The following is a 26,990-nucleotide window of genomic DNA, read 5'->3' on the forward strand; positions in this document are numbered from 1 at the left end:
TCTTATACACATCTCTGCACCCTCTGCCTCCCGAGTTCAAGCCATTCTCCTGCCTCGGCCTTCTGAGTAGCTGGGACTACAGGCGCCCGCCACCTCGCCCAGCTAGTTTTTTTTATTTTTTTAGTAGAGATGGGGTTTCACCAGGTTAGCCAGGATGGTCTCGATCTCCTGACCTCGTGATCCGCCCACCTTGGCCTCCCAAAGTGCTGGGATTACAGGCTTGAGCCACCGCACCCGGCCCCAAATCACTTCTTAAAGGCATCCACTGATACATATGTAAGACTGGCCTTGTTCCTAGTCATCACGGACGTCATAACCTCAGTGACGGTAGGCAGCATGTGCTGAGTGGCCCTCAGGTGCAGCCCTCTCTGTGCTCTAAAAGTGCATGCAGACAGACTGGCAAGCAGTATCATGTTCAGTTACAATTCGGTTCTGGAGTCAGACTGCCAAAATTCATAGTCCAATTCTTCCAATACTATCTACATAACCTTGGGCAAGTCAGATTACCCAATCTCTGCGAGCCTTTGCCTCTTCATCTGTGAAATGGGGGTAGATCACAAGGTCAGAAGATCGAGACCATCCTGGTTAACAAGGTGAAATACCATCTCCACTAAAAAAACACAAAAAAATTAGCCAGGCGTGGTGGCAGGCGCCTGTAGTCCCAGTTACTCGGGAGGCTGAGGCAGGAGACTGGCGTGAACCCAGTGGGTGGAGTTTGCAGTGAGCCAAGATGGCACCACTGCACTCCAGTCTGGGCGACAGAGTGAGACTCCGTCTCAAAACAAAACAAAAAAAAACCCTACAGGAGTGTAATGTGAACAAAATAATTAATGTAAATAATGCACCACAATGTTTGGTACATAGTGTTTCACAACTACTACTATGGTGATGAAAATTATTTTGTTGAATGATCAACATAATTAAAACCACTTTCCTGTCACCTATAGGACTATAAGGTACCAGAGAGAGCTAACAATTCCTCAAATCTATGTAACAAGACACTCAGCAGCCTCTCTCAACTAGTGTCCTGCATCTTGCAAAGTCCCAACACACTGGACTGATCTTTGCAGCTCATATTCTGCCTCCCTCTCTAGCAGCTCAGAGCAGCTCCCACTTATCGGGTGCATCATTCATCCAGAACACATTTAACAACAGAAAAGAGGCCGGGCATGGGGGCTCACGCCTGTAACCCCAGCACTTTGGGAGGCTAAGGCAGGAGGATGACTTGAGCTCGGGAGTTTAAGTCCCAGCCTGGGAAACATGGTGAAACCCCGTCTCTGCAAAAAACGCAAAAAAAAAAAAAAAAAAAAAAAAAAAGCTGGGTGTGATGACGCATGCCTGTAGTCCCAGCTACTCAGGAGGCTGAGGTGGGAGGATCGCTTGAGTTCAGGAGGTCAGTGCTGCAGTGAGCCATGATTACAACACTGCACTCTAGCCTGGGAAACAGTGAGAGACCCTGTCTCAAGGGGAAAAAAAAAAATACAGAAAACCAGAAAAGCCTCCAAAATAATGCTCTCATTTGGAATGACTAATTCTTATAGTGGAGAGAAGAACACCAATAACCAGATGGTTCATGTCTTTTAAACACCGTGCTACAGCATTTCTGTTGTTGCCTAATTTACGCTAACATTTTTTAATGTGTTCTTTTATACTTTTTAGAATTAGTGGCTTGCAAGGACAGTGTCTGGGTAGTGGCTTGCAAGGATGCAGGACTCTTTCCACTTATACTATCACTAGCTGGTGGCAACTATTTTCACCTATAAGAAAAAAGTCCTAATAGACTATCTAAAAATCGTTTTAATTACACTGTATCTTGTTAATTTAACCCTACTGTAGAAGTCATCCAATGATAAATTGACACCGAAAACTCTTAAACCTCCTAAAGCAAAATCAAAATCTCATCGTCGTTAAAGAAATGCTATCTCTTCACTAACATCTGCTTGAACACAATGTGCGCCCCCCACTCAGGTTCCTGAACAGTCCTGTGAATTTCCCCACCTTCAGTATTACGCGGCTTTTCTCCTCTTTTACCTGGACTACTGGACACTTGGCCAACAGACAGTGTGGGCTGCGGCCCTCGCTGCTTGGTGGAGGTACTGGGCACAAACTCACTCTTCAGGCTTCCCAGGCTCATTCCAGCAAGAGGCATCATGAACTGCCCCTGGGAATGGGTTCCCCTGGGCTCCTCCGTGCTTGTCGTTTTTCTCAGACTGTGTTTGGGAGTACTTGTTGGGGAAGCTGAAGGCACAGATTCCTGGGAAGAAACAAACTAAAACTAGAATGCAGGAAATGGGAAGCGGGGAGCACTGGTGGTGGGACTGTATCTTTAATATCTCCAAAGTCCTATCCCAGTCCCCAGCGTCTTCAAAGACTCTAATAGTTGCACTTCCCTCGGCCTCCCAGATCCCATAAACAAGAGGCTACCAGGATCATGACATTTACTGCCACAAAAAATTATCAGCAGATATGTTATACATAGTTCAATACTTGCTGAAAACTTCTGCAGGAAGATACCATCTCTTGGCTCAAGAGCAAATGTGAAGATGCCAATTGCTTCAAGTGGTTTAATCGAGGTCAAATGCAGCAAAAGCAAGTCTCCCAGCTATATGATAGCTTGTTGCTTTGCTGTTGGGGAGGGGCATATTGTTCTAAGAAAAGACATCTAATGACAACATGGCTCCAATGTGTTTGTACTTTCTAGACGTCCCCCCTCATGGGTTTACATTTTCCATCTAAGTAACTGGAAATGAAAACAAAATGGAAAACAAAAGAGGTCAGCCATTCCTATGATGTTTCTGCTCAAGGGCATACAAATTAAGAAGGCTAACAGAGAAGAAAATAGATTCAGTAATTCTATTGAAAATACTACCCTTCTTACACACTTAGTACCTTCGTTCAGTTAATTGCTAACAGAGGAAAATCTATTTCACCAGAACAATTCAATAATTGACTTAAGCTTCCCAGGGCTTCTTCATGGAGGCCTCAGAGCTACATGTCTGCGTGGCTCCCATAGCATCATGGTTCCCATCATGCCATTCTCAAATGCATCTGAGAGGAGAGGAAGGATGGCTCTCCTTCTGGGGCTGCCTTTTATGTTGACTCCTCTCAGCTTTAGAAAAGAATACAAAAATACTGGTCCCTTTCACAGTTCTCTCAAGTAGTAATTACAAGTAAAAGAAACTAGTTCTTGCTTTCTGCAATTTTTTTTTTTTTTTTTGCAAGGCAGATTACTAGGTAAATGTCATTATTCAAGTATTTCAACATTAAAACCTTTCCCTCTCACTTAGTTTATTTAAACTCTGTAAAGTGTTTGTTGCCCTTTCATTTGATTCATCTCTACATCCTCTCTGTAGTTGGTTTAAATAAATCAGTGGTTTGAGAAGATTAACCCAAAGCTTTTGAAAGACTTTGACTTAGAAATTGTGGTTTAAGCATAAGCTATGGTTGAGAAAAATGAAATAAAAGCATATGCAAAAAAACTCAATCTTGTACTCATTAAGACATGGATTTATGTAAAACAATTCCAAACACACAGGAGTCATGGAACTCAAGGGCAAACAACCCCTCTCCAAGCTTTGATTTCAGGATTATTTCCTGTTCTTTAACCACTGGAATGCATATTAGACAAACCTCACACATGCAAATGTATTCAAGGGCAAATGCCAATACAAAATGATGGATGGTGGAGAAGGTAATTATTCACTTCATATAGACTGTAATCAATTATATTTAACTGTATACATGGGGAGGTAAACTTCACAGATGTGTTTATCTGGTTACAAATACTTGAACAAGCGACACACTCCAAACAACCCTTATGGAATTCTACAGAACAATCACTGGTACCTAGTAAGACAGTTTTTCCAAGATTTAAGGATATAAAATAAGATCACCAAGAAAGTACTAGTGAGGGCTAAAAAAAAAAAAGAAATTCTTCTTAATGGGCCTTAAGAACAACTTCTTTACACAGTAGGAAAGTAATTCAAACACTAAAATAAATAAATAAATAAATAAGTTAATAAGCAGGTTTTCTCAAGTAATGAGATATTTTAAAGGGTTAGTTTTCCTTTTCCTTTTTAAGCATGTGAATGTGAATTGACTGCTGAATCCCATAAGGTTTTTCAGAATAGTCAGGTTGCAAAAAAAGCACATTATACCTTGAAGAAAAAGCGATCCTTGTATGCACTGCCACTTAAAATCAAATCCTCAAAAACAAATACAGGGAAATTTTTTTCATTAAAATACTACAAACTCTGTGCTATTATCTGGCTTAAAAAATAGGAACCCTTTTGCAAAAATTTCTTAAGTATTTTGGCAATTCTCCTGCCAAGGCTAACTTCAGGGTCTGCTGGTAAACCCATATATAGATATATCTGATAAGGAAATTCAGTCCATTACCTTTTTAGGAAGGACAGAGAAACAAAAATGATCCTGGTAAACTTGGTCACACATTCTGGCTAGAACTGATTTCCTCCTAAAAATTTTAGTATGGCCTCAAAGTAAACATTTACCACAAACACAGCTATGCACTGCATAATGCCATTTCAGTCAACTACAGACCACATATACTATGATGGTCTCATAAGATTATAATGCAGTAGTTTTTTATCTTTTCTATATTTAGATATGTTCAGATACACAAATACTTACGATGGTGTTACAACTACCTACAGTATTCAGCACAGTACTGTGCTGTACAGGTTTGTAGTCCAGGAGCAACAGGCTACACCATAGAGCCTAGGTGTGCAGTATGCTAAGCCATTTCGGTTTGTGTAAGGACACTACAATGATCATACAGCAAGGAAATCACCTAAGGATGCACCATTCTCCCAAGTAGCTCCCTGTAGCTAAGGGACCATGACTGTATTTGGTCTTAGTCCCTGACACAAGAGCTTCTAAGACCCTTGGAATCTCCAGAGTGATAAAATGTCCTTGTGTATGTTAATGAGATAACTGGTGGCTAAAAGCCCCTAAATAGCTTTAGAATGCGGGTTGCTGGAAGTATGGGCAACGTGATTAGAGGGATGGAACTTTCAGTTTTAGTGCCCAGACCTCCAGAGACAGCAGCGGGGCTAGAGATTGAGCCTACTCAAAATTGGCCAATGATTTATTTAATTATACCCATGTAATGGGGACGCCATTAAAAGCCTAAACAATAGGGTCCAGAGAGCTATCAGGTTGGTGAATACATCCACAGTCCAGGAGATGGAGCACCCCAATTCCATGGCACAGAAGCTCCTGTGTTCGGGAAGCTACGAGATCTCGCCCTACTCACCTCTTCATCTGGCTGTATCCTTTATTACAGCCTTCATACTAAACCAGTAAATGTGTTCCCCTGAGTTCTATGAGCCACTACAGCAAATTACTGAACCTCAGGAGGCATTGTGGGAACCCCAAGTTTATAGCTAGTCCGTCAGACGTACAGGAGACCTGGACTTGTGATTGGTGTCTGAGTGGGGAGCAGTCTTTAGGGACCTGTGGGGTCTTACCCTAACTCCAAGTGGTTAGTGTCATAATTAAATTATAGACCAGTTGGTATCTTCACAGTTGGAAAATGGTTAGTATGGGGGAAAATCCAACTCATTTGGTGTCAGAAGCATTAGGAGCTGTTTCCTTTTATGTAAAGAGCACAGCACTGGCTGATATGTAATAAGCATTCAGCAAATAGCAGCTATGTATTCCTATTTTTGGCAGTTTTAAAATCTTACAATCAAATCTTACATACATCTCAAAGGCCATCTCTCTCCCTATGTTATTAGCTATTATACTAAAAATAGGCATAAGTAGCTGGGAATTTTAGTAAGTGCTTTCCTGACACAGTAAAGTGAGTTTGCAAGGAATAAGCAAATAGACTGAAGAGCTGCTGTGGAAACCAGCAAGGAATGATGAAAACACATACCAGGAATGACAAGGCCTCATCTCTGGTTCCAGAAATGTCACTCGGTCTCCTCAAATGCAAAAATGGATGAAGGGGGACTAATCAGACCATCTAAAAGGTCCTCTCAGCTTTAAGGGTCTGTGAATTACTAGGGGTTTCCATTTTTATTGTTTATTCTCAAAGAATCCTAGTTTCCCCTAACATAAAACACAAACAACAACAGTCCTCATCCTAATTACCTCCAAACGCTATTCCGAGAAATGGACAAGTCACAGCCATAAAAAAGAATGAAATCATGTCCTTTGCAGCAACATGGATGGAGCTGGAAGCCATAATCCTAAGCAAATTAATGTAGAACAGAAGAGCAAATGCAGCCGGGCACGGTGGCTCACGCCTGTAATCCCAGCACTTTGGGAAGCTGAGGCAGGTGGATAACCTGAGGTCAGGAGTTTGAGACCAGCCTGGCGAACATGGTGGAACCCCGTCTCTACTAAAAATATAAAAACTCAGTGGGTGTGGTGGTGGGCACCTGTAGTCTCAGCTACTTGGGAGGCTAAAGCAGGAGAATTGCTTAAACCCAGGAGACGGAGGTCGCAGTGAGCTGACATGGTGCCACTGCACTCCAGCCTTGGCAACAGAGTGAGACTCTGTCTCAAAAAGAAAAAAAGAAAAAAAAAAAGAAAATGCCCCATGTTCATGTTCTCACTTGTAAGTGGGAGCTAAACATTTGAGTATTCATGGATGGACATAAATATGAGAACAACAGATACCCTCCTGAGGTTCTATAATTTGCTAAGAGAGCTCACAAAACTCAGGAAAACACATTTACTTGTTTAACATCAATTACAGCAGGGTTGGGGGGTGGTGGGAATGGGTCAGAAAACTACCTATTGGGTACTATACTCACTATCTGGGTGCAATATACCCATCTAACAAACCTGTACATATACCCCCTGTATCTAAAATAAAAGTTGAAAAAAAAAGGTGCCACAGTAACTTAAAACTGAAAAGCAATATACCGTATGTTATTATTAAGACATTTTTAAATGGCTTCAAGTAAACCATAGGCCAATCACGTCCTGTGAAAAAAGCCACAGAGTCTAAAACATTCATATTATAGAAGGAATGCTTTTATATAAAGAAAGCATTATAAAAAGATGGAAGGTTGATTCCACTGGTTTGTTTGCTAAAACAGCTCACTACCTACAGTTACTAAGAGTTACAATTTACACTACCTCAATTCATAAGGTTAATGGAAACGTCAATAAAATGTCCAAAAAAAAATTCTTCAAGCCACATACCCTACAAAAGTAATAGCAATTACGGATCATCTTACAGCAGCATACAAATTTTTCCATTAGTGATCACATACTAGCTGAACAGAAAAGGAAATGGATATTGATGCTCACCTTATCTTGTAGGGAAAATGTGCCAGGAAAACCAGCAAACAGAAACTTATTTTTGACTTTCAACTTTCCCAAATTTGCTACAATCAGATTATTTGATCTGGAACTTTCTGGGATCAGAAGAACGGGAGCACCAGCTTCAATATCCAGGAGAACCCGTGAACAGCGCTGAGCTTGATCTCTCACCTGAAAGAGGAAGGAAAATTGGCTCAGAGGATAATTAATTCCCTAATTTCACCACCAAATAACCTCAGATTCCCAAAAGTTTCATGAGTTTATAAAATAATTAAAATTATACAGAGCACATTCTCTGACCACCATGGAGTTAAATTAGAAATCAGTAACAAGATAATGGAAAATCCCCAAATATTTGGAAAATAAACTACACACTTCTAAATAACCCCTAGGTCAGAAGAAATCACAAGGGAAATAGAAAAATATTTTCACTAAAATAAGAAAGACATAACACATTAAAATTTGTGGCATACACTTAAAACAATGCTTAGAGAAAAATGTACACCATTACTTTAGAAAGCAATAAAGACTTAAAAATCAGAAATTGAAAGCTTCCACTTTAAGCAGCTGGAAAAACAAAAGCAAATTAAACCTGAAGTAGAAGGAAGAAAATAAAAAGCATAAGTCAATGATATAGGAAACCGACAATTAGAGAAAAATCAATTAAACATTTTATAGACTATGACTGCACCCAAAAACCACAGAACATATATATATGTGTATATATGTGTGTGTCTGTGTGTGTATATATAATGTGTGTGTGTGTGTGTGTATATATATATATATTTATTTTTTTTTTTTTTTTGAGACAGAGTCTTGCTGTGTTGCCCAGGCTGGAGTGCAGTGGCACAATTTCAGCTCACTGCAACCTCCACCTCCCGGGCTCAAGTGAGATTCTCATGCCTCAGCCTCTCGAGTAGCTGGGATTACAGGCACGCGCCACAACGCCCCGCTGTTTTTTGTATTTTTAGGAGAGACGGGGTTTCACCAGGTTGGCCAGGCTGGTCTCAAACTCCTGGCCTCATGTGATCCATCCATCTCGGCCTCCCAAAGTGCTGGGATTACAGGTGTGAGCGTGCCCAGCCCACAATACACATTCTTTAGAAGAACAGGTGGTCTATTGGCTGAGAGTATGCCTCAGACATAATACAGGCCTGAATAAGTTAGTTATTTTAAAAGATAAAACTAATAAATCCCTAGCCACTTGTTAGCTTGGTTATCTTGGTTAAGTCGTTAAAGTCTCTGTACCTCAGTTTCCTTATCTATAAAATGGGAATAATAATAAGCCTAAGCCCTACCTCAAAGAGGTGTAGGGATTAAATCAGACAATACACCCAAAAACTGAGGTGAAAATGTAACAGCTATTATTACCACATCAACACCATATCTTTTCAGTCTTTTTTTCCTCTACACACAGCTACGTATTTTTGTATATACAGGCATCCTGACTAGCGCTTACATCTTTAACATGCATTCGGTTATACGTTAATGGAAAAAACTCTGAATCATGAGCCAGACAACCAGGGCTAAGAGTTAACAATGTTTCCTCAGTTATAAAATGAAAGGAACAGCTGGGTGCGGTGGCTCAAGCCTGTAATCCCAGCACTTTGGGAGGCCGAGACGGGCGGATCACGAGGTCAGGAGATCCAGACCATCCTGGCTAACACAGTGAAACCCCGTCTTTACTAAAAAAAAAAATACAAAAAACTAGCCGGGCGAGGTGGTGGGCGCCTGTAGTCCCAGCTACTCGGGAGGCTGAGGCAGGAGAATGGTGTAAATCCGGGAGGCGGAGCTTGCAGTGAGCTGAGATCCGGCCACTGCACTCCAGCCTGGGCGACAGAGCGAGACTCGGTCTCAAAAAAAAAAAAAAAAAAAATGAAAGGAACACATCTGCTGACCACTGCCTCATTAGGTATTATCATAACTAATTATCTTTTTTTCCTTGATTATATCCTCCCACTGAAACATAAACTCCATGAAGGCAATGACCTTGTCTTTCTTGTTTTCCACTCTGTTCCTAGCATCTGGCAAGCTGCATGACACATTCATTCCTAAATTACAGAAGAAATGAACAAACAGGGTTGTCGTAAGGATCAAATGAGATAATGTGAGGAAAGCACTTTGAAAACTCCAAAGCATCATTAATATAAATAGTTATTGCCAAAAGTACAGGCTACTTATTTCTGCTACCTCCATATTCCTACTATAACTGAATCAAGGGAAGAATAGTAAGAAAAATAACTCCCTGTTGGTCATATAGCTTATGGTAGCAAAACCTACACTCAAGATATTTGTCCCAAGATTTCTAAGGGTGCAGTATTACTTTACAATACCAGTTGCTAGGTGAATGAAGAAGTGTAACAAATATAAGAGGTTATATGTAAAGTGGAAGCCATAGGAAAACTGCATCATACTTCCGGGGTAAAACATACGGGAAATCATTTATATTTGGCCAAATTATCTCGTACAACTGATACTCTTATCATTTCAAACATTAAGAATAAAAAGAAATTCAAAGTCCCACTGAATCATTATTTACAGACCTCAGAAAATGTAGGAATAAAAAGTCAACTACATGTCAAAAACACGTGTCACCAATACAAGGTGAAAGAAATTTAAATTTCAAACAAAATAGCCTCTTATCAGCAAATAAAAGTAGATCTTAGCTCATATAAACCTAATTCAAACAGCTAGAATTAAAGATTCTTGAGAAGATAAGCTTTTTTTCAAAGCCTACATATTGAACAATGTTCAAAATAGAAAGACATTCCTTTAACCTCCTACTTGTCTTATATAATTTCATAAAGCAAAACTTGAGACTTATTGTTCAACTCTGCTTAACCCAGGAAGTTAAACCCAATTACTCAGTAACGTACAAGTATCTCATTTCCTAACCCAAATGATTCAGCACCATAAGACTTACTACTGTTTCAACCACACATGTAAAAATAACTGTTTTAAATGCACATAACAATTCTAAGAGAAAATATTTAGCAGAGTTGTATTGAGAGTCACAAAAATGTTCATAACTTTGATAAAACAGTACCATTTATAGGAATCAATACTATAAACATAATTCAAAAAGTGAAAAAAAACTTCACTTCTGTAAAGAGATTCACAGAAGCATTAGTCATAAGAATGAAAAGCTGAAAGCAATTTAAATGTTAAAAATAGGAAAATGGTTAAACTAATAGATTATATAGTTGCTATACAGAATATCTATGAAAAATGCAAAGCAAGATGGAAAAAGACTCTTAAAAAAGCTAGGAAAAATAGCTGGATTCTAAAAGTGCATGTATAAAATCAGTGTGTTTGACATACTTGATACTCTGTATGCTATTTCTGAATCTAAATTATTTTATAAAAGCATATGCAGACCATAAATGTAGTATCATTTTATATCAAATAAAAAGTCGGACAATAAGAGTGTTGGCAAAGATATGAATTAAAAGAAATTATTATACACTGCTGATGGGAGACTATCATTGAGACAGCTGTTTTGGAAAACGATCTGGCTTTATCTAGTGAAGATAAATGTGTGCACACCCTATGGCTCAGTAATTCCACTGCCAGGTATCTCAGAAATCAGAGAAAGTCTCAAGTATGTGCATCAGGACTCACTGTACACAAGAGCTAAACACTGTAAACATGTTTACAAATGTTCCAAATGTTCCAAAGGAAAATGGATAAATCGTTTATACACAGAATGAAACGCAATGGTGAAAATAAATGCTATTGTAGGTAACTATGAATGAATCTTACCAACACACTAAGTGGGGGAAAAAGCAAGTCATGGAACATTAAATACGGTTTAATGCCATTCTTATAGAGATCACAAGCAAAGCAAAAGATACGGTTTAGGAATTTTGTCTTTTTAATTTTAAAGGATCTTATAGACCCAAAAATCATCAGAGTGGTTACCTGAGGAGTTGACAGGGGAACGGGGAAACAGAATAGGGAAGGAACACAGCATATGCAGGCAGCTATCTTCCTGACGTTCTAATTTTCAGTTTAGAGGCGGGTTCACAGATGTTCATCTTATTATTATACTCTGTAACATATAGACATGCTACAGATAATCTTTCATAGGTATAAAACACTCAACTTTTTTTTTAGTTTTTAAAGAAAGAAAAAAAGGTTATATATTCCATGAGTAAATTCATAGAAAAATGTATTAAAAAAAAAAAAAAAACAGAAACAAATTAAAACATGCTATAGTGCAGAGATACTAGCATGATTCTTTTTTCCGGATTTTCTATCATTTGATTATGCTGCTTTTCTATTTTTAAAAATGCATTCTCTGGAAGATCCACAGGAAACCGACAGTACTTGTTGCTTCCAGGGAGAGAAACTAGATGGTTGGAGAAAAGTAACTGAGGGGATTTTCCCCCAAACGCCCTTTTTCACTTTGCTACTGTACCAAATCAATATCTAACACAGTCAAACATTTTTTATTAAATTAAAATGTAATGTTTAAAAATGCTGCCACTATAAAGACAGTATCTATTTATTAAATTATAATATTTTGCCTATTTTTATTTTTATTTTTATTTTTTTTGAGTCATGGTCTGGCTCTGTCACCCAGGCTGGAGTGCAGGTGGCATGATCTCAGCTCACTGCAGCCTCCACCTCCTGGGCTCAAGCCATCCTCCCACCTCAGCCTCCCAAGTACCTAGGACTAAGGCACATGCCTCACCACGCCTGGCTAATTTCTGTATTTTTTTGTATGGAGTTCCACCATGTTGCCCAGGCTGGTCTCAAACTCCTGAGTTCAAGTGATTTGCCCGTCTCGACCCCCAAAGTGCTGGGATTACAGGTGTGAGCCACCACGCCCGGCCATAAAGTTTTTTAAAAAAAGGAGAAATAACACGTTTTTATAAAAGTATATTGTTATTTTCTGTGGTTCCCAAACTGCACTGAGACACCACAGGGTGGTGAAGGCTTGGAGCTGCCAGGACTTTTTTTTTTGAGATGAAGTCTTGCTCTGTCACCAGACTGGAGTGCAGTGGCGCCATCTCGGCTCACTCCAACATCCGCCTCCCAGGTTCAAGTGATTCTCCTGCCTCAGGCTCCCAAGTAGCTGGGACTACAGGCAGGCGCCACCACGACCAGCTAATTTTTGTATCTTAGTAGAGACGGGGTTTCGCCATGTTGGCCAGGATGGTCTCGATCTCTGGACCTCGTGATCTGCCCGCCTCGGCCTCCCAAAGTGCTAGGATTATAGGTGTAAGCCACCACGCCCGGCTGCCAGGACATTTTAAATTTTTGAAGGAAAAACAACATCTGCCAGACACTGCACTAACTAGTAGCTTGTGGTAGCTAGCATTCAATAATAGATCATTCTATACTCCTTTCAGTAAGGTCTCACCTTTGCGAAGCTAGGTCTTCAGCGGTTGCTGTGATAAAAAGCAAGTACCATAAGAAGATAAATGTGGACAGGAAGTAAGGGTTGTAATGTCCAACCTGATTCCAAGTTTGAGAAGTTATGCAGTACCTAAGAGGCACATACCTCCTACCAGTCATTGTGGTTATTTAAGAATGAAATCAAATATTATTCTTTCCATTTATGTGTTACTATTTTTTCAAATACCTGCTAAGCTGTTAGGACGTTGTACTTGTCACGTTGTTTAGACTTACTTACTTTGTAAATGGGAATACCATTAGGTGCTTCCTTTGGCCTAGGATGTGCCATGAATAAACTACCAGGACCCCACAGGTGCCACGAACTCAGTTTGGAACTTCTGATCTATTGCATTTAGAAAAAACCTAGCACTTTCCAAGAGAAACATCCCCACTGAAGTCCTAAAAGGGACCAGAAGTCGTAGTGTTCTTTGTAAATCTCCCTTATCTTTTTTCTTTCAGAAAGTGAAAGCTAAACTTTGGAGGTAATTTAAGTGAGATACAATAAATAAGGAATAAAGCTCTCCAATTACGCAAAGATTTCTGCAGCTAATCTACATGGAGAACATATTAGCAAGGATAAATTACCTTTACTCTTCCAGATTTATCTCTAGAGGCCTAAAAGTTCTACTGATCAGTCAAACTGGAAAAGCAGCTTAGAGGGCCCAGGCTACCTACCGTCTGCCCCTCAATAGCAGCTCGCTGGCGCCCTAAGACATCTTGCAGCTGAGTGAAATGCTGAATGAAGGCCACCACCTCCGCCTGGAAACGCTGAGTATGCACGTACTGCACAGAGGCCATCCGGAGGCTCACGCGAATGTCGTGCTCTCTCCGGAGCAGAGGGTCAGGCCGCCCGTACCTAAGAATTAGGATAAAAGTGTGACTCAGATAACAGCAAGACACAAGTTAGTATTTCAAGAAAACTCAGGTTGGTTGAGGGGCTTCCCTAAAAACAGCTTTAATTATTAAATGGAAATCCAAAATTAGGCTTTACAAAGCAAACTCTAATAATTACTTCCTTTGTAAGCTTCCATGACGGGATAAAGGTGTGATAGCCAGGAGTAGAAACAGGTGGACAGCTCTAGCACTGAGGTCACTCAGAGGCCACCTGAGGTTCCGACCTTTCTCCCTGCCCCTTTTCCCTGCCCTGAAAGTAAGTATGCTTGCTCACCATGTTCCTGGCAAAGATTGCGAGGATACGAGCGTGAAAAACAATAAAAATAAGGCCATGAATTAATAGGTAAAGAAAATTAGGCATCGGATTCAATGTTTCTTGGAAAAACTGTCTTCTGGAGGCAGAAAGACATCCTTCTACTTCAGCTGAATGTAAGTCAAAGAGTTCTGGAATCTATAGTCAAAGATAAATCAGCAGACTTCTCAAATTGTTCTGAATTTAATGCAGCATGGTGCCATAAAAATATTAAATAGGACACAGTCAACCAACATGGCTGAGTACTTATTTTGGGCTAGGTGGAAAATTAAGAATTTTCCATTAATTATCTGATTTATTTTAGAGTCATGACACCGAGGTACATAATACAAACAAATCCATTCTCAGCAGGGTATAATATAACCCCCCTAAAAATGAAAAGCCCTCAGACATCTTCTTGAAACAGTTCTTCTCAACCTTGGTTGAACATCAGCATGTTATTTAAAAAAAAAAAAAGACTGGTCAGGCACGGTGGCTCACGCCTGTAATCCCAACACTTTGGAGGCCGAGGCAGGTAGATCACCTGAGTTCAGGAGTTTGAGACCAGCCTGGGCAACATGGTGAAACCCTATCTCTAACAAAAATACAAAAAATTAGCTGGGTGTGGTGGCACATGCCTGTGGTCACAGCTACACGGAAGGCTGAGGTGGGAGAATCACTTGAGCCTGGGAGGCAGAGGTTGCACTGAGGTGAGATCACACTACTGCACTCCACTCCGGGTGACAGAGAGAGACTTCATCTCAAAAAAAAAAAGAGAGACTAAGCATGGCCCTAGACCAATTAAATCAGAATATGCAGAGGCAGACCTGAACATCTATATTTTCTAATACCTCTTAGATTAAAAAAAAAAGAGAAAGAAAAAAAAGGTTGAAAACCACCATTTTAAACTCCCTATTTTCTGAGAAAAGAATTCTTTTTTTTTTTTTGTGAGATGGAGTTTCGCTCTTGTCACCCAGGCTGAAGTGCAGTGGTGCAACATCCACCCCCCAGGTTCAAGCTATTCTCCTGCCTCACCCTCCTGACTAGCTGGGATTACAGGTACCCGCCACCACACCCAGCTAATTTTTATATTTTTGGTAGAGACAGGGTTTCACCATGTTGGCCAGGCTGGTTTCGAACTCCTGACCTCAGGTGATCTGCCTGCCTCAGCCTCCCAAAGTGCTGGGATTACAGGCGTGAGCCACCATGCCCGGCCCTGAGAAAATAATTATTTAATAACCAGACAGGCCTAAAGATTCCTTTCTAAAATCTAACATAGAAACAATTCAATACAGATCATGTTTATAAACAAAAATGCATAATGAACTGCTATCATCAACAACCTTCTGAGGCTGAAATCATTCCACAACTTTTAGAGCTACATGGAAGCTCAGAAATGTTCTAATGATCCAGTCCCCTTTATAGATAGAAAAACTGCTGCATGAAGACTACGTGACTTGTCTCAGGACACACAGCAAGTTCATGGAAAACCGGCCTGAGAGCCAAGGGCTATCAGGAATCAGAATTATTCAATCAAACCCTATCTGGGGGGTGTGTGTGTGGGTGGGTGTGTGTGTGTGTGTGTGTGTGTGTGTGTGTGGAGACAAGGCCTCCCTCCGTCATCCAGGCTGGAGTGCAGTAGCACAATCATGGCTCACTACAGCCTCCAACTCTTGGGATCGAGGAATCCTCCCACCTCAGCCTCTCAAATAGCTAGAACTACAGTTGCATACCACCACACCCAGATGGTTTTCTTCTTCTATAGAGACAGCATCTCCCTATGTCGCCCAGGGTGGTCTCAAACTCCTGGCTTCAAGCAATCCATCTGCCTTGGCCTCCCAAAGAGCTTAGATTACGGTGTGACCCACCGCACCTAACTCATAACCCCCATCTGTTTACGAAGTTTTAAGTAGCCCACTTCAACAGAGATCCATTTTAATGAAATTTAAAGTCAGGAAGAACTCCTCATAACCATAACTTTTCAATTTCACCTCTAAGAAGGTAAAATTCTTTAAAAGTTTTCTTCATTGTCTAGCCAACAAGAATCTGAAACAGTAAGTATTATGATAAAATATTAAGTCAGAAAAAGATCGAGATTTTTACTTAAAAGTCTGGAAGATGAGTGCTTCTTCACCACTGGTAGTGAACCGTTCTCTGTAGAACTCTCCATGGGATGTGAGGTCACTTAGAGACAGACTCCCAATGCTGCCCTGTAAGGCCAGGTCTCCCTCTAAGGATGATAAAGTTAGAACACGTTACTATGTATCTTTTTTGTCACACAACTTAAATATGTCTGGAACAAAAGCTGTTATACACATGCCTCAGATTTTTCACTTTGTAATCAAACATCAAAAGCAAATTTTCATATTCCAATATACCCAGAAAAATATTTTTTACAATATTTAAAACAAAGTTTCAATGCAAAAAGAGAAGAAAAAGTCTCAATGCAGAAGTCCAAAGGGGACTGAAATAATATGGCAACATTACACATTTAAAAGATAAAACCTTTATAAATACAGACAGCAACTTGAGGCTTTCTGAGATGAGACCCCTAACTAGAATTAAACATCATTAGCTCTATTAATTATACTCTGGATAAAAGAATAAAGGAGGAAGTGTCAGAAACACGTCAGGTATTCAAGCAACATTAAGTGTGTTTCACTGTGATTTAATGAAAGACCAAAATTAATGAGATAGACAGACACCAAAGACACAGATGTGAAACTACTCTGTATGTAAGTGAAGTTTCTGGAAGGTGAAAAGAAGAAAGAAGAGGTGACTGAAACATGTACAATTAGAATGTGAACATATAATGAGTCATTATTAACACTGTATGGATACTAAAAAGGAATATTCTGAACTGTTGTCTCTGTAAAACAAAATTTATTATCATAATTATCGTTATAAAACAATTACTAACGTATATTTGGCATGCTAGTTCAGCTCCCAATGAATCAAAGACACAGTTTTTTGTTTTTTTTTTTTTTGAGACAGGGTCTCACTCTGTCACCCAGGCTATAGTGCAGTAGCACAATCGTGGCTCCCTGCAGCCTTGACCTTCCAGACTCAAGCAATCCAACCACTTCAGACTCCTGAGTAGCTGGGACTACAGGCACTGGCCACCACAACCGGTTAATTTTCACCATTTTTTGTAGAGATGAGGTCTCACTATGTTGCCCAGGCTTGTCTCAAACTCCTGACCTCAGACAATCCTCCCACCTCAGCCTCCCAAAGCGCTGGGATTACAGGCGTGAGCCACCATGCCCAGCCACATACTTATTTTAGATACCTGATGTCTTCTAACAAAAATACCCAAGCTTTTACCAATCTTAAAGGCCATTAACAGGAATACGCTGTAAAAAAAAAAAAAAAAAAAAAGCCAATCTCCTCTAAGAAGCTTTTCTAAAATAATTGTCCAAGGCATGAAACTTCAGCCTCAGTTCATTCCCTCCCCAAAAGACAGTCTTGTTTTTACTACAGCATCAACATGTGAGCTTTGTAATCTTCAATAATTAGGGAAGGAAAAATGTTTTACTTCACACTTTATAAATCTCCACTATTTAGGCTGGGCACAGCGGCTCACGCCTGTAATCCCAGCACTCTGGGAGGCCAAAGTGGATGGATGGCTTGAGCCCAGTAGTTTGAAACCAGTCTGGCCAACATGGTGAAACCCTGTCTCTATAGTTTAAAAAAATAAGTTAAAATATTATTTTTTAAAAATCCTATTTAGGACCTGATGTAGTTGATCACTTGTATTCGACTAAGAATTTTAACCTATAAAGTCCCATTAGAGAGAATGCTGGCCAGGTGCTGTGGCTCACACCTGTAATCCCAGCACTTTGGGAGGCAGAGGCAGGAAAATCACTTGAGGCCAGGAGTTCGAAACCAGCCTGGCCAACATGGTGAAACGCCGTCTCTACCAAAAATACAAAAATTAGCCGGTCATGGTGGCATGCACCTGTAATTCCAGCTATTTGGAAGGCTGAGGCATGAGAATCGCTTGAATCCAGGAGGCAGAGTCTGCAGCAAGCCAAGATTGCACCACTGCACTCCAGCCTGAGCGACCAAGCGAGACCTTGTCTCAAAAACACAGAATAAAGAATGCCAGCTTTGCTACAATATCTCCTGCATAATACCATCACCTCTACTGGTAGCTCCCCCCAATTTATGACTCTAGATGCAGTCATATCCTCTGGTTTCCCAGAGACAGCCCTGTTGTATGCCTGTTTTCCAGGTGTAATTATATTAATGATGTCCCCTTTAACTCTCAAAAATCTCAATTTGAACAAAAAAAAGTTATATGGGCACCCTAGAGTTTGTTAAAAACACAGACACCAGGGCTCCATCCCAACTCAATCAGATTCTTGAGAAGGAGATGAGAGACAGGAGCAGGGAAGAGGTTGTGCCAACACCTGCACTTTTAACAAGCTATCCAGATGATTCTGATCCATAAGCCAGCATTTGGGAAACCACCAACATGAATCCTGGCCAGACTAGTAACCACAATCAAGCCACTGCCACACCTTACTCAGCGCATGAGGACAATCAATTTGTGATCACAATGTTCAAATGTTGACCAGATTTTGCAAGTTTGCTTCCCTCCGCCCCCCACCACTTACCAATCATTTCCAGGTGTGCTACTAATTTGGACACATTTGCTTTGGCAAGCTCACTTGTGGTCTTATTCAGCACTAGAGAAAGTGAATGAACCTAGGAACAGACAAGATAAAGCAAGGCCAATATTACTGGGGAGAAAAGGTATCTTTCAGGAAAACGGAAGAACAATCAAAGAATACACAGAAAGGCTTGGGAAATTTGAAGGTAATGCTTTTAATGATGCCAATTTCACTTCAGCTTTCTTAAACCAGACAAACCACGACCTGAGGACAGGGCAGAGACTGGACAGTCTAAATTTCAGTTTCTGTGGTGCCTTCTCTATGTTTGCCTTGTCTATTTTCTGTTCATGAGATGCTTTACATTATAAAAACAATTTTTCTCATTTTGGCATTCATCATTAATATTGTACAATTCTATAGTAACTCAAACAGATCCATTAAATCTCATTTTAAGAAGTTTTTCAAAACAAAATGATAAATATGATTTAGAATCCTATTTACTACCTTTGAACAAATATTTAATAGAAGCCCACCATTAACCAACTGAGACTTCTCCTAGAAGCCATAATCACAGATTTTCTTTCCTAGGGACAACTATAAATAGAAGAAAAAATCCTCTGTCTTGGAAGTAGCATTCCTTGTAACAAATAAATTTCATAATGCAATATTGTAATTGCAACTATTAAAAAGATCTTATACGTCTAGGATTTGTTGACTCAGTTCTCAACAACCTTTTTTGCTTTGAGTAACATCACAGGGGACAAAACATTGATGGAAGAGAAGGAGTGAGGAAAAGACTGACAGCAGATTTAATCTTCAATGCACACCCACCACTTCCTAACAGCAGGGACCGTGCCTTCACCCCCTTGTCTTCACTCAGGAAATGTCTGGTGCATGAATAATCAGGAGGAAAAAAAGATGGGAAAAGAAAAAAAGGATGTAATAGAAGGAAAGGAAGAAGGAAAATCATTTATAGAAGAAGACAGGGAAAAAGCAGTGGGTTATTATAGTTGGAGCAATGACTTTGTGGGGGGAACTCCAGTTCCCTTGCAGTATGATTTCTCACACAGACACAGAAGGAATCGCAAGGCAAGATCATCACGGGGGAATTAAAAACCTCTAGTCAGCTGGATGCAGTGCTCACACCTGTAATCCCAGCACTCTGGGGGGCAGAGGCAGGAGGATCACTTGAGGTCAGGAGTTCAAGACCAGCCTGGCCAACATGGCGAAACCCCGTCTCTCCTAAAAATAGAAAACTAGCTGGGGATGGTGGCAGGCGTCTGTAATTCCAGCTATTTGGAAGGCAGAGGCACAAGAATCGCTTGAACCCAGGAGGCAGAGGTTGCAGTGGGCCAAGATCACACCACTGCATTCCAGCCTGGACAATAGGGCAAGACTCTCTCTCAAAAAAATAAAATAAAAATAATGAAAACCTCTAGTCATTTAATTGTACCAAAAGAACATGTACGCTGGGTCTAAAAATGCTTTGTTTGGAGGAATCCAACCATCACCAGCACCTGAACCAGCTCTTCACTTGAATCTTAGTGTCACTAACGAATGATGATCAGATGCTGTATGCCTCCTGCCTCAATGCAACAGGAAGCACTCAGCAGCCCCTCTGGCGTGTTCTTACCCCAAGCTGAACTGAATCTGATGGGGTCTCTAGAGCTAACATCCACTGGTTAAAATAGAGGATAAAAGAAGTCAAACAGTCAAACAAGAAAACACATAAACCTAAAATGTGGGACACTCTACAAGGTACTAACCCAGTTTCTGTAACAAGTCAATTGGCGGTGGGGTTGAAAGGGGGCAGGTATACCATAATTCTAAGAGACTTAAAAGACATGACAGCAAATGTAACATGGAACCTTACCTAGATCCTGATTCAAAAAAATGCATGCATCAGGCTGGGCACAGTGGCTCATGCCTGTAATCCCAGCACTTTGGGAGGCCAAGGCAGGCCGATCACTTGAGGCCAGGAGTTCGAGACCAGCCTGGTCAACATGGTGAAACCCCAACTCCACTAAAAATACAAAGATTAGCAAGGTGAGGTGGCACACGCCTGTAGTCCCAGCTACTCGGGGGACTGAGGCAGGAGAACAGTTCGAACCCAGGAGGCAGAGGCTGCAGTGAGCCAAGATCATGCCATTGCACTCCAGCCTGGGTGACAGAGTGAGACAAGAAAGAGAGGAGAGGAGAGCGGAGGGGAGGGGAGGGGAGGGGAGGGGAGGTGAGGAGAGGAGAAGAGAAGAGAAGAGAGGAGAAACTCATGCATTGTTTTATTTAATTCTCCTTATTTTGTAAATGTGAAAACTTTGGCTTGCAAAAGCACAGTATTCTGCTGAATTATGGAGACCAACAGAATAGACAGGCAAGAAGTTTCTTAAACCATTCACTACTCTACAATCCACCAATAAAAGCGCATTTTTGAGACAATCAGAGAATCTGATTATGGACTGGTATTAGAAAATACCAAGAAATTCTTGTTAGTTGGATGTGACAATGCATTGTGGTATGTCCATTGTTTTTTTTAGAAATAAATACTGAAGTATGTAGCGATGAAATGATATATCTGGAATTTGCTTTAAAATACTTCAGCAGGCTGAGCGCGGTGGCTCACTCCTGTAATGCCAGCACTTTGGGAGACTGAGGCAGGTAGATCACTTGAGGTCAGGAGTTTGACAGCAGCCTGGCCAACATGACAAAACTCTGTCTCTACTAAAACTACAAAATTCGCCGGGCATGGTGGTGCGCGCCTGTAATCCCAGCTACTCGGAGGACTGAGGCAGGAGCATCACTCGAACCCAAGAGGCAGAGGTTGCCGTGAGCCAAGATCATGCCTCTCCACTCCAGCCTGGGCAACAGAGCGAGACTCCATCTCAAAATAAATAAATAAGTAAATAAATAAATAAAATACTTCAGCAAAGAAAAAAGGCATAAAGTAAATGTGATGAATTACAGGGACTGGGCAAATGGGGGTTCATTATACTGTTTCTCTGTGATATATCTGAATTTTTTCACAATAAAAATGTTTTTCAAAAATTCTTATTTTAAAAAATGCATTGTTGAGGGACACTTATCCAGTCCTGTTCTCTTGTAGAACCAGCCACATCAATCAAGGCAAAGCCCTCTGGGAGCACTGCATATTCAACACCAAAGAGTTCCTGACACAGATCATCACAGGCACTGCAAAAATACAGTTCCAGGTACAGACACATAAAGCCCAAAGGAATGGCTAACACCTCTCCAGGTTCCATCCACCTTGCTAAACCCAGGGTACCAGAGGACTCGAAGTACTGCAAAGTCATTCATTTACCAGACACTGAACAAGAAACGTAAGCTGGTCCTTTCCCATCTCTCCCCTGAGATGTCTTCCATTTCAAGAGGAATGAGGCTTACTATCAGCTAGGGAAATAAGAAAACGGCATCTGGATAAAATGTGATTCTCCTCCCTGACTTCTCCCCAGCAGTAAGTGCAAGTCCACACATGCTAAGACATGTGGATGAAGAACATCCTTGAGGCACACAAATGTTACCAGCCACGGCCAGGGTTCCAGGGCTCTGGACTGGTGCTAGTGACAACAGGCCTATGTGCCCTCAAATGGGCTATCCAGGTTAACTGCTTTCACATCCTGCTGTTCCACCACACAGAGCAGAACAGCCTTAAACTCAAATGCTGTCTTTATGTTTTTTTTTTCCTTAATACTTACAATATGAGTATCAAGGACAAGTTATAAGTCTGATAATCCATGTAATATAAAGATAATAACGGCTACCACTCACTGAATCCTTACTGTGTGTCACACACTGTGTGGAGGGCCTTACAACAACCCTATGACGGGGGCGCCACCGAACATCCTCAGTTTATTGATAAAAAAATTAAGGGCAAAAGAGGCTAAGCGGTTGGCCCCAGACCACATCGCTACATGGGTACAGTGAAAGTACTAGGACTCAAACTCAGGCAGTCCAACTTTTGAGACTATTCTTTTTTTTTTTTTTTGAGACGGAGTCTCGCTCTATCACCCAGGCTGGAGTGCAGGGATGCGATCTCGGCTCACTGCAAGCTCCGCTGCCCGGGTTCATGACATTCTCCTGCCTCAGCCTCCCAAGCAGCTGGGACTACAGGCGCCCGCACCACGCCCAGCTAATTTTTTTGTATTTTTTAGTAGAGACGCGGTTTCACCGTGTTAGCCAGGATGGTCTCAATCTCCAGACCTTGTGATCCGCCTGCCTCGGCCTCCCAAAGTGCTGGGATTACAGGCGTGAGCCACCATGCCCGGGCGAGACCGTTATTAACAGTTATGCTGTTGCTCTCAATGAAAGCAAATAATGTTCTGAGAGAAAGGGGACAGTAACAAAAGCCACGCTTTAAAGTTGCTATTACAGACTACACACTTTGCTAGGTGTCTTCCACACATCACCTCATTTAGTCATCTTAGACGATGGAAGATGAGGAAACTACGGTTCAGAGAAGCAAAGTAACTCCTCTGATTTATAGAGCTCAAAGAAAAGGCAAGATTCTTAAATCACTTACTTTCCCTGCCTCCAGATGGATTTACAGTAAAACCTTTCCCAAAATATTAACGTCTACCTTTTGTAACAAACACCTAGAAGACTAGATAGCTCCCCTGCCAACAAGAGCTATTTTCCAAAGTAAATGTAAAATACTTGCATTTAAATCAACAAGCGCAAATCCATTTTTAGAGCTTAAGGCAGCCAAAGGGAACTGAGGATACCTTGAGATCCAGCTTGGTGTTCACTGGATCCTGAAGTCCAGACTCCATGGAGGCATGTGGCTCCGACTTCACATTGTGTAGAATGCCCTCAGGAGGCAGTCTCATGGCGTGATTGTCTGCAGTGGAGCCAATTCCAAAAAAGTCCAGTATCACCACCCAGGTTTGCAGTGTGATCAGCACATCCAAGCAATTAAAATCAACATCAATGCTCCGGTTAACTCGATTGTAACTGGAAGAGAATTCGGGATGTTTCTTATCTACCAAGAATATGTTGATGTGGACTAAGGAATCATCAAATTTACTCCTTCCAGCAAGTATCTTGGGCTCATCCGCTGTTGGAGAAGGAGGTGGGGTCAAGGGATAGTCCTTGTCTTGGACTTCCTTTTGCTTTTTCCGGGATGCAGAGGTGGGTCTTTGATACAACTGGAAGACATTAGGAGCTTCTTCCATGTGGGAAGGGAGAGACCGAGGCATATCGGGATATTCCACGTTGGACACTGAGGGGCAAGACTGAGAAAGGTATTCTTTTTGTGCTAAAGTAGATGGCTTAGGAGCTCCTCGAGACACCATCAGGTTCTTATATTTAGAATCTGGATTTTTCTCCAGTAAGTCCTCCATCAGCAAAGAATGCAGGGCAATCTGAATAGATAAAGTCTGGGGATGGTCTTTACTAAATTCCACCTCAAAGTCCTGAAACTTTAAGCTCACAAGACCTTGGGCCCCCAGAGTCAGATCTCCACTTAGCTGAACCTGAAGCTCCGATATACAAAAGGTGGCTTGAATCTGAGTAAAGGATTTGACTTCCTTCACTGACAATGACTTCTGAGAGGTGTTAGAAAGGCTGGAGTGGCTGAACAATCCATTCTCCTTCCTTTCAACAGAAGATTCTCCACAGGTACTGAGTGGAGGCAGAGGAGAATCAGGGCAAGGGGAAGAGGTAGCACTGGCTGGATACTTATTCAGATCTTCACTGTACACGAGATTGTCCAGCGTTTGTAAAACCTGCTCATATACATGCTTGGCTAACACCACCTGTATTGAAAAGAGAAAAATTCAGTTACGCTACTACTATTATTAAATGCACATAAATGTAATGCCCATAAATGTTTACAGTTGTTATTTATGGGTTCCTACATGATTCCTACATGAGGCTGTAAGTTAGCTGATAGCAAAGACTATCTCTTTTCTTTTCTGTCCTCAGCTCTTTTTGCCCCACTTCTATTCACGAGACCCTCCCTCAGTACCCTACACAATAATCTACATATTATAAGAGTTCAGTAAGTACTGTGGATTATGCCTGAATCAGCGAAGTCACTTTTTCTGACCCCACAAAAATGAATGCAGAAACTGAAGAGCGTTGACAAAAGTCTGGTGTGGAGACACTACAGAATTGAGAAACAAGGTTCATGGTTCTAAAACTGGCTGATCATCTCTAGTTAGTTAACAGTCAATGTTTAGGACTGGTAGTACTTTTTAGAAAAAAATCATGATGATCCATGATTAGTTATCTTTCCTTTCTCTTTTGCTTCATTTTTAATTACAATTTCTTATTAAAAATGTTTTCAGCCAGGCACAGTGGCTCACGTCTGTAATCCCAGGCCTTTGAGAGGCCGAGGCGGGCGGATTGTGTGAGCCCAGGAGTTCAAGACTAGCTTGGGCTACATGGTGAAACTCTGTCTCTACAAAAAAATACAAAATTAGCAGGGTGTGGTGGCACAGGCCTGTAGTCCCAGCTACTCGGGAGGCAGAGGTGGGAGGATCACTTGAGCCCAGGAGGTGCAGGACACAGTGAGCTGAGATCATGCCACTGCAATCCAGCCTGGGCCACAGAGCAAGACCCTGTCTCAAACAAAAAAAAAAAAAAACTTTTTTCAGACAAGATTTTTATTTAATGAAGGGTAATTTTTAACAGAGGAATTCCAACCAATAGATACAGAACTAATGACGGAATTAGAAAAAGTGACCATTTTGTAACCCCTAATTAAATAATGTGTGCCATCAAAGTTCATTAGTGGAATAAAATATTATGTGAATGACTGACAGGGAATTTTGCAATGGAAAAATCAAAGCTCTTGCCACTTAAATACAATTATCCACTTTAATATCAATAAGAAAGAAAAAAGACATAATTATGTACCTCCTGATATAAAGTAATACGAAGTATATGGCACCACCTACGTGAAGTGTACCCCCTAACCTCCCTGCCAAAAAAGAAACCTGAATCCAGTCAAACACATAGAACCAAACTTGTTCTATAGATTTTACAGGAAATATGGGGGAGGACAAGTTAAGTGGCACATGAACAGCCAAATTTAGAAAGTGGGACATTCTACACGACAACTGACTTAGTTCCACAACAAAATATGACATGGGCAGACAACAAAGAGAGGGAAACTAGATGAACAGAGACCTACACGATATATCACCCAAATGCAATGTTTCCAGTTGTCTGTATCTTGATTCCAACAAACCCAAAACAAAGACATTTTTGAGATGATCCAAAATATTTCTGAATTCTAAAAATCGGTTAAAATTTAGATAATATCAAAAAATGCTCATTAATTTTGTAAGGCATGAAATACCACTGCGGTTATGTAAGAAGCAGCACATAGTTTTCGGAAACACATTCTAAATGCATACGGGTGATAATGGCATGACATCTGGGATTTACCTTAAACTATTTCACCAAAAAAAAAAAAAAAAACAGATAAAACAAAAGTGGCAAAATCTTCATAAGTGGAATCAGAGTGATGGGCACATAAGGCTCATTAGACTTTTGTATAGGTTTACACTGTTTCATAACCAACTTTTTAAAAAATTGAATTATTAAATTAATACTAATCAATTATTAAATAATTCAAATAATTATCTTAAACAATTATTTTTAAAGAAAGAATTATCTAAAATAATGTTTTTAAGATTTTCATCAAAACAACAGTTAAGTCAATGGTAACCATAAGAATAAGTCAACATAGGCCAGGCATGGTGGCTAACACCTGTAATCCCAGTACTTTGCTGGGCCGAGGCAGGAGGATCACTTGAGGCAAGGAGTTCAAGACCAGCCTGGCCAACATGGTGAAACCCCGTTTCTACTAAAAATACAAAAATTAGCCAGTGTGGTGGCGAATGCCTGTAATCACAGCTATCCAGGAGGCTGAAGCAGGAGAATTGCTTGAATGTGAGAGGCAGAGAGGTTGCAGTGAGCCAAGATCACGCCACTGCACTCCAGCCTGAGTGACAGCGAGACTCCATCTCAAAAAAGAAAAAAGAGTAAGTCAACATAATCCAATAGAATTTACATCACATCCTAGATTTAAGGTGAAAACTTTGTCCTGAGAGCTACCACTGATGGGGCAAAAGCTTAGTCTGAGAAGGGAAAGCTCTGGGGTAGTTTTCTCAGGGGTCCCAGAGACCCCTGAGAGGAACCACTAATGTCAAAAGGCAGGCCCACTCCATAAACAGCATGCCCGGGTTACTCCAGAGCAGCTGCCAGACACAGACCAACTACTGTGGTGCCAGACACAGACCACAGACCGTCCTAAGAGCCTGCCTGTCACTGCTGTTTTATAACGTACTCCTCTTTGCTCTAGTCCCTGTGAAATCAGGGAAAATGACACTTTTGTTTTTTGTTTATTTTGTTTTTTTTTTTTGAGGCGGAGTCTCGCTCTGTCGCCCAGGCTGGAGTGCAGTGGCCGGATCTCAGCTCACTGCAAGCTCCGCCTCCTGGGTTCACGCCATTCTCCTGCCTCG

General features: G+C 41.0%; 1 protein-coding gene across 2 annotated transcripts in view; it reads right to left on the minus strand.

The window, feature by feature from the left end:
- The window catches only part of VPS13D (vacuolar protein sorting 13 homolog D (S. cerevisiae)), a 279,483-nt gene that overhangs the window by 205,117 nt on the left and 47,376 nt on the right, over positions 1-26,990 (minus strand). For both annotated transcript variants that reach the window (XM_011996567.1, XM_011996566.1), the window contains exons 20-25: positions 23,241-24,272; positions 18,508-18,598; positions 15,992-16,118; positions 13,378-13,558; positions 7,288-7,470; positions 2,032-2,254 (exon numbers count right to left, since the gene is read on the minus strand). In XM_011996567.1, the coding sequence (XP_011851957.1) occupies positions 2,032-2,254; positions 7,288-7,470; positions 13,378-13,558; positions 15,992-16,118; positions 18,508-18,598; positions 23,241-24,272 (1,837 nt within the window). The remainder of the gene's footprint in view (positions 1-2,031; positions 2,255-7,287; positions 7,471-13,377; positions 13,559-15,991; positions 16,119-18,507; positions 18,599-23,240; positions 24,273-26,990) is intronic.

The sequence above is a fragment of the Mandrillus leucophaeus genome, unplaced genomic scaffold (assembly GCF_000951045.1).
Source record: "Mandrillus leucophaeus isolate KB7577 unplaced genomic scaffold, Mleu.le_1.0 Scaffold52, whole genome shotgun sequence".
Classification (NCBI taxonomy): Eukaryota; Metazoa; Chordata; class Mammalia; order Primates; family Cercopithecidae; genus Mandrillus; species Mandrillus leucophaeus.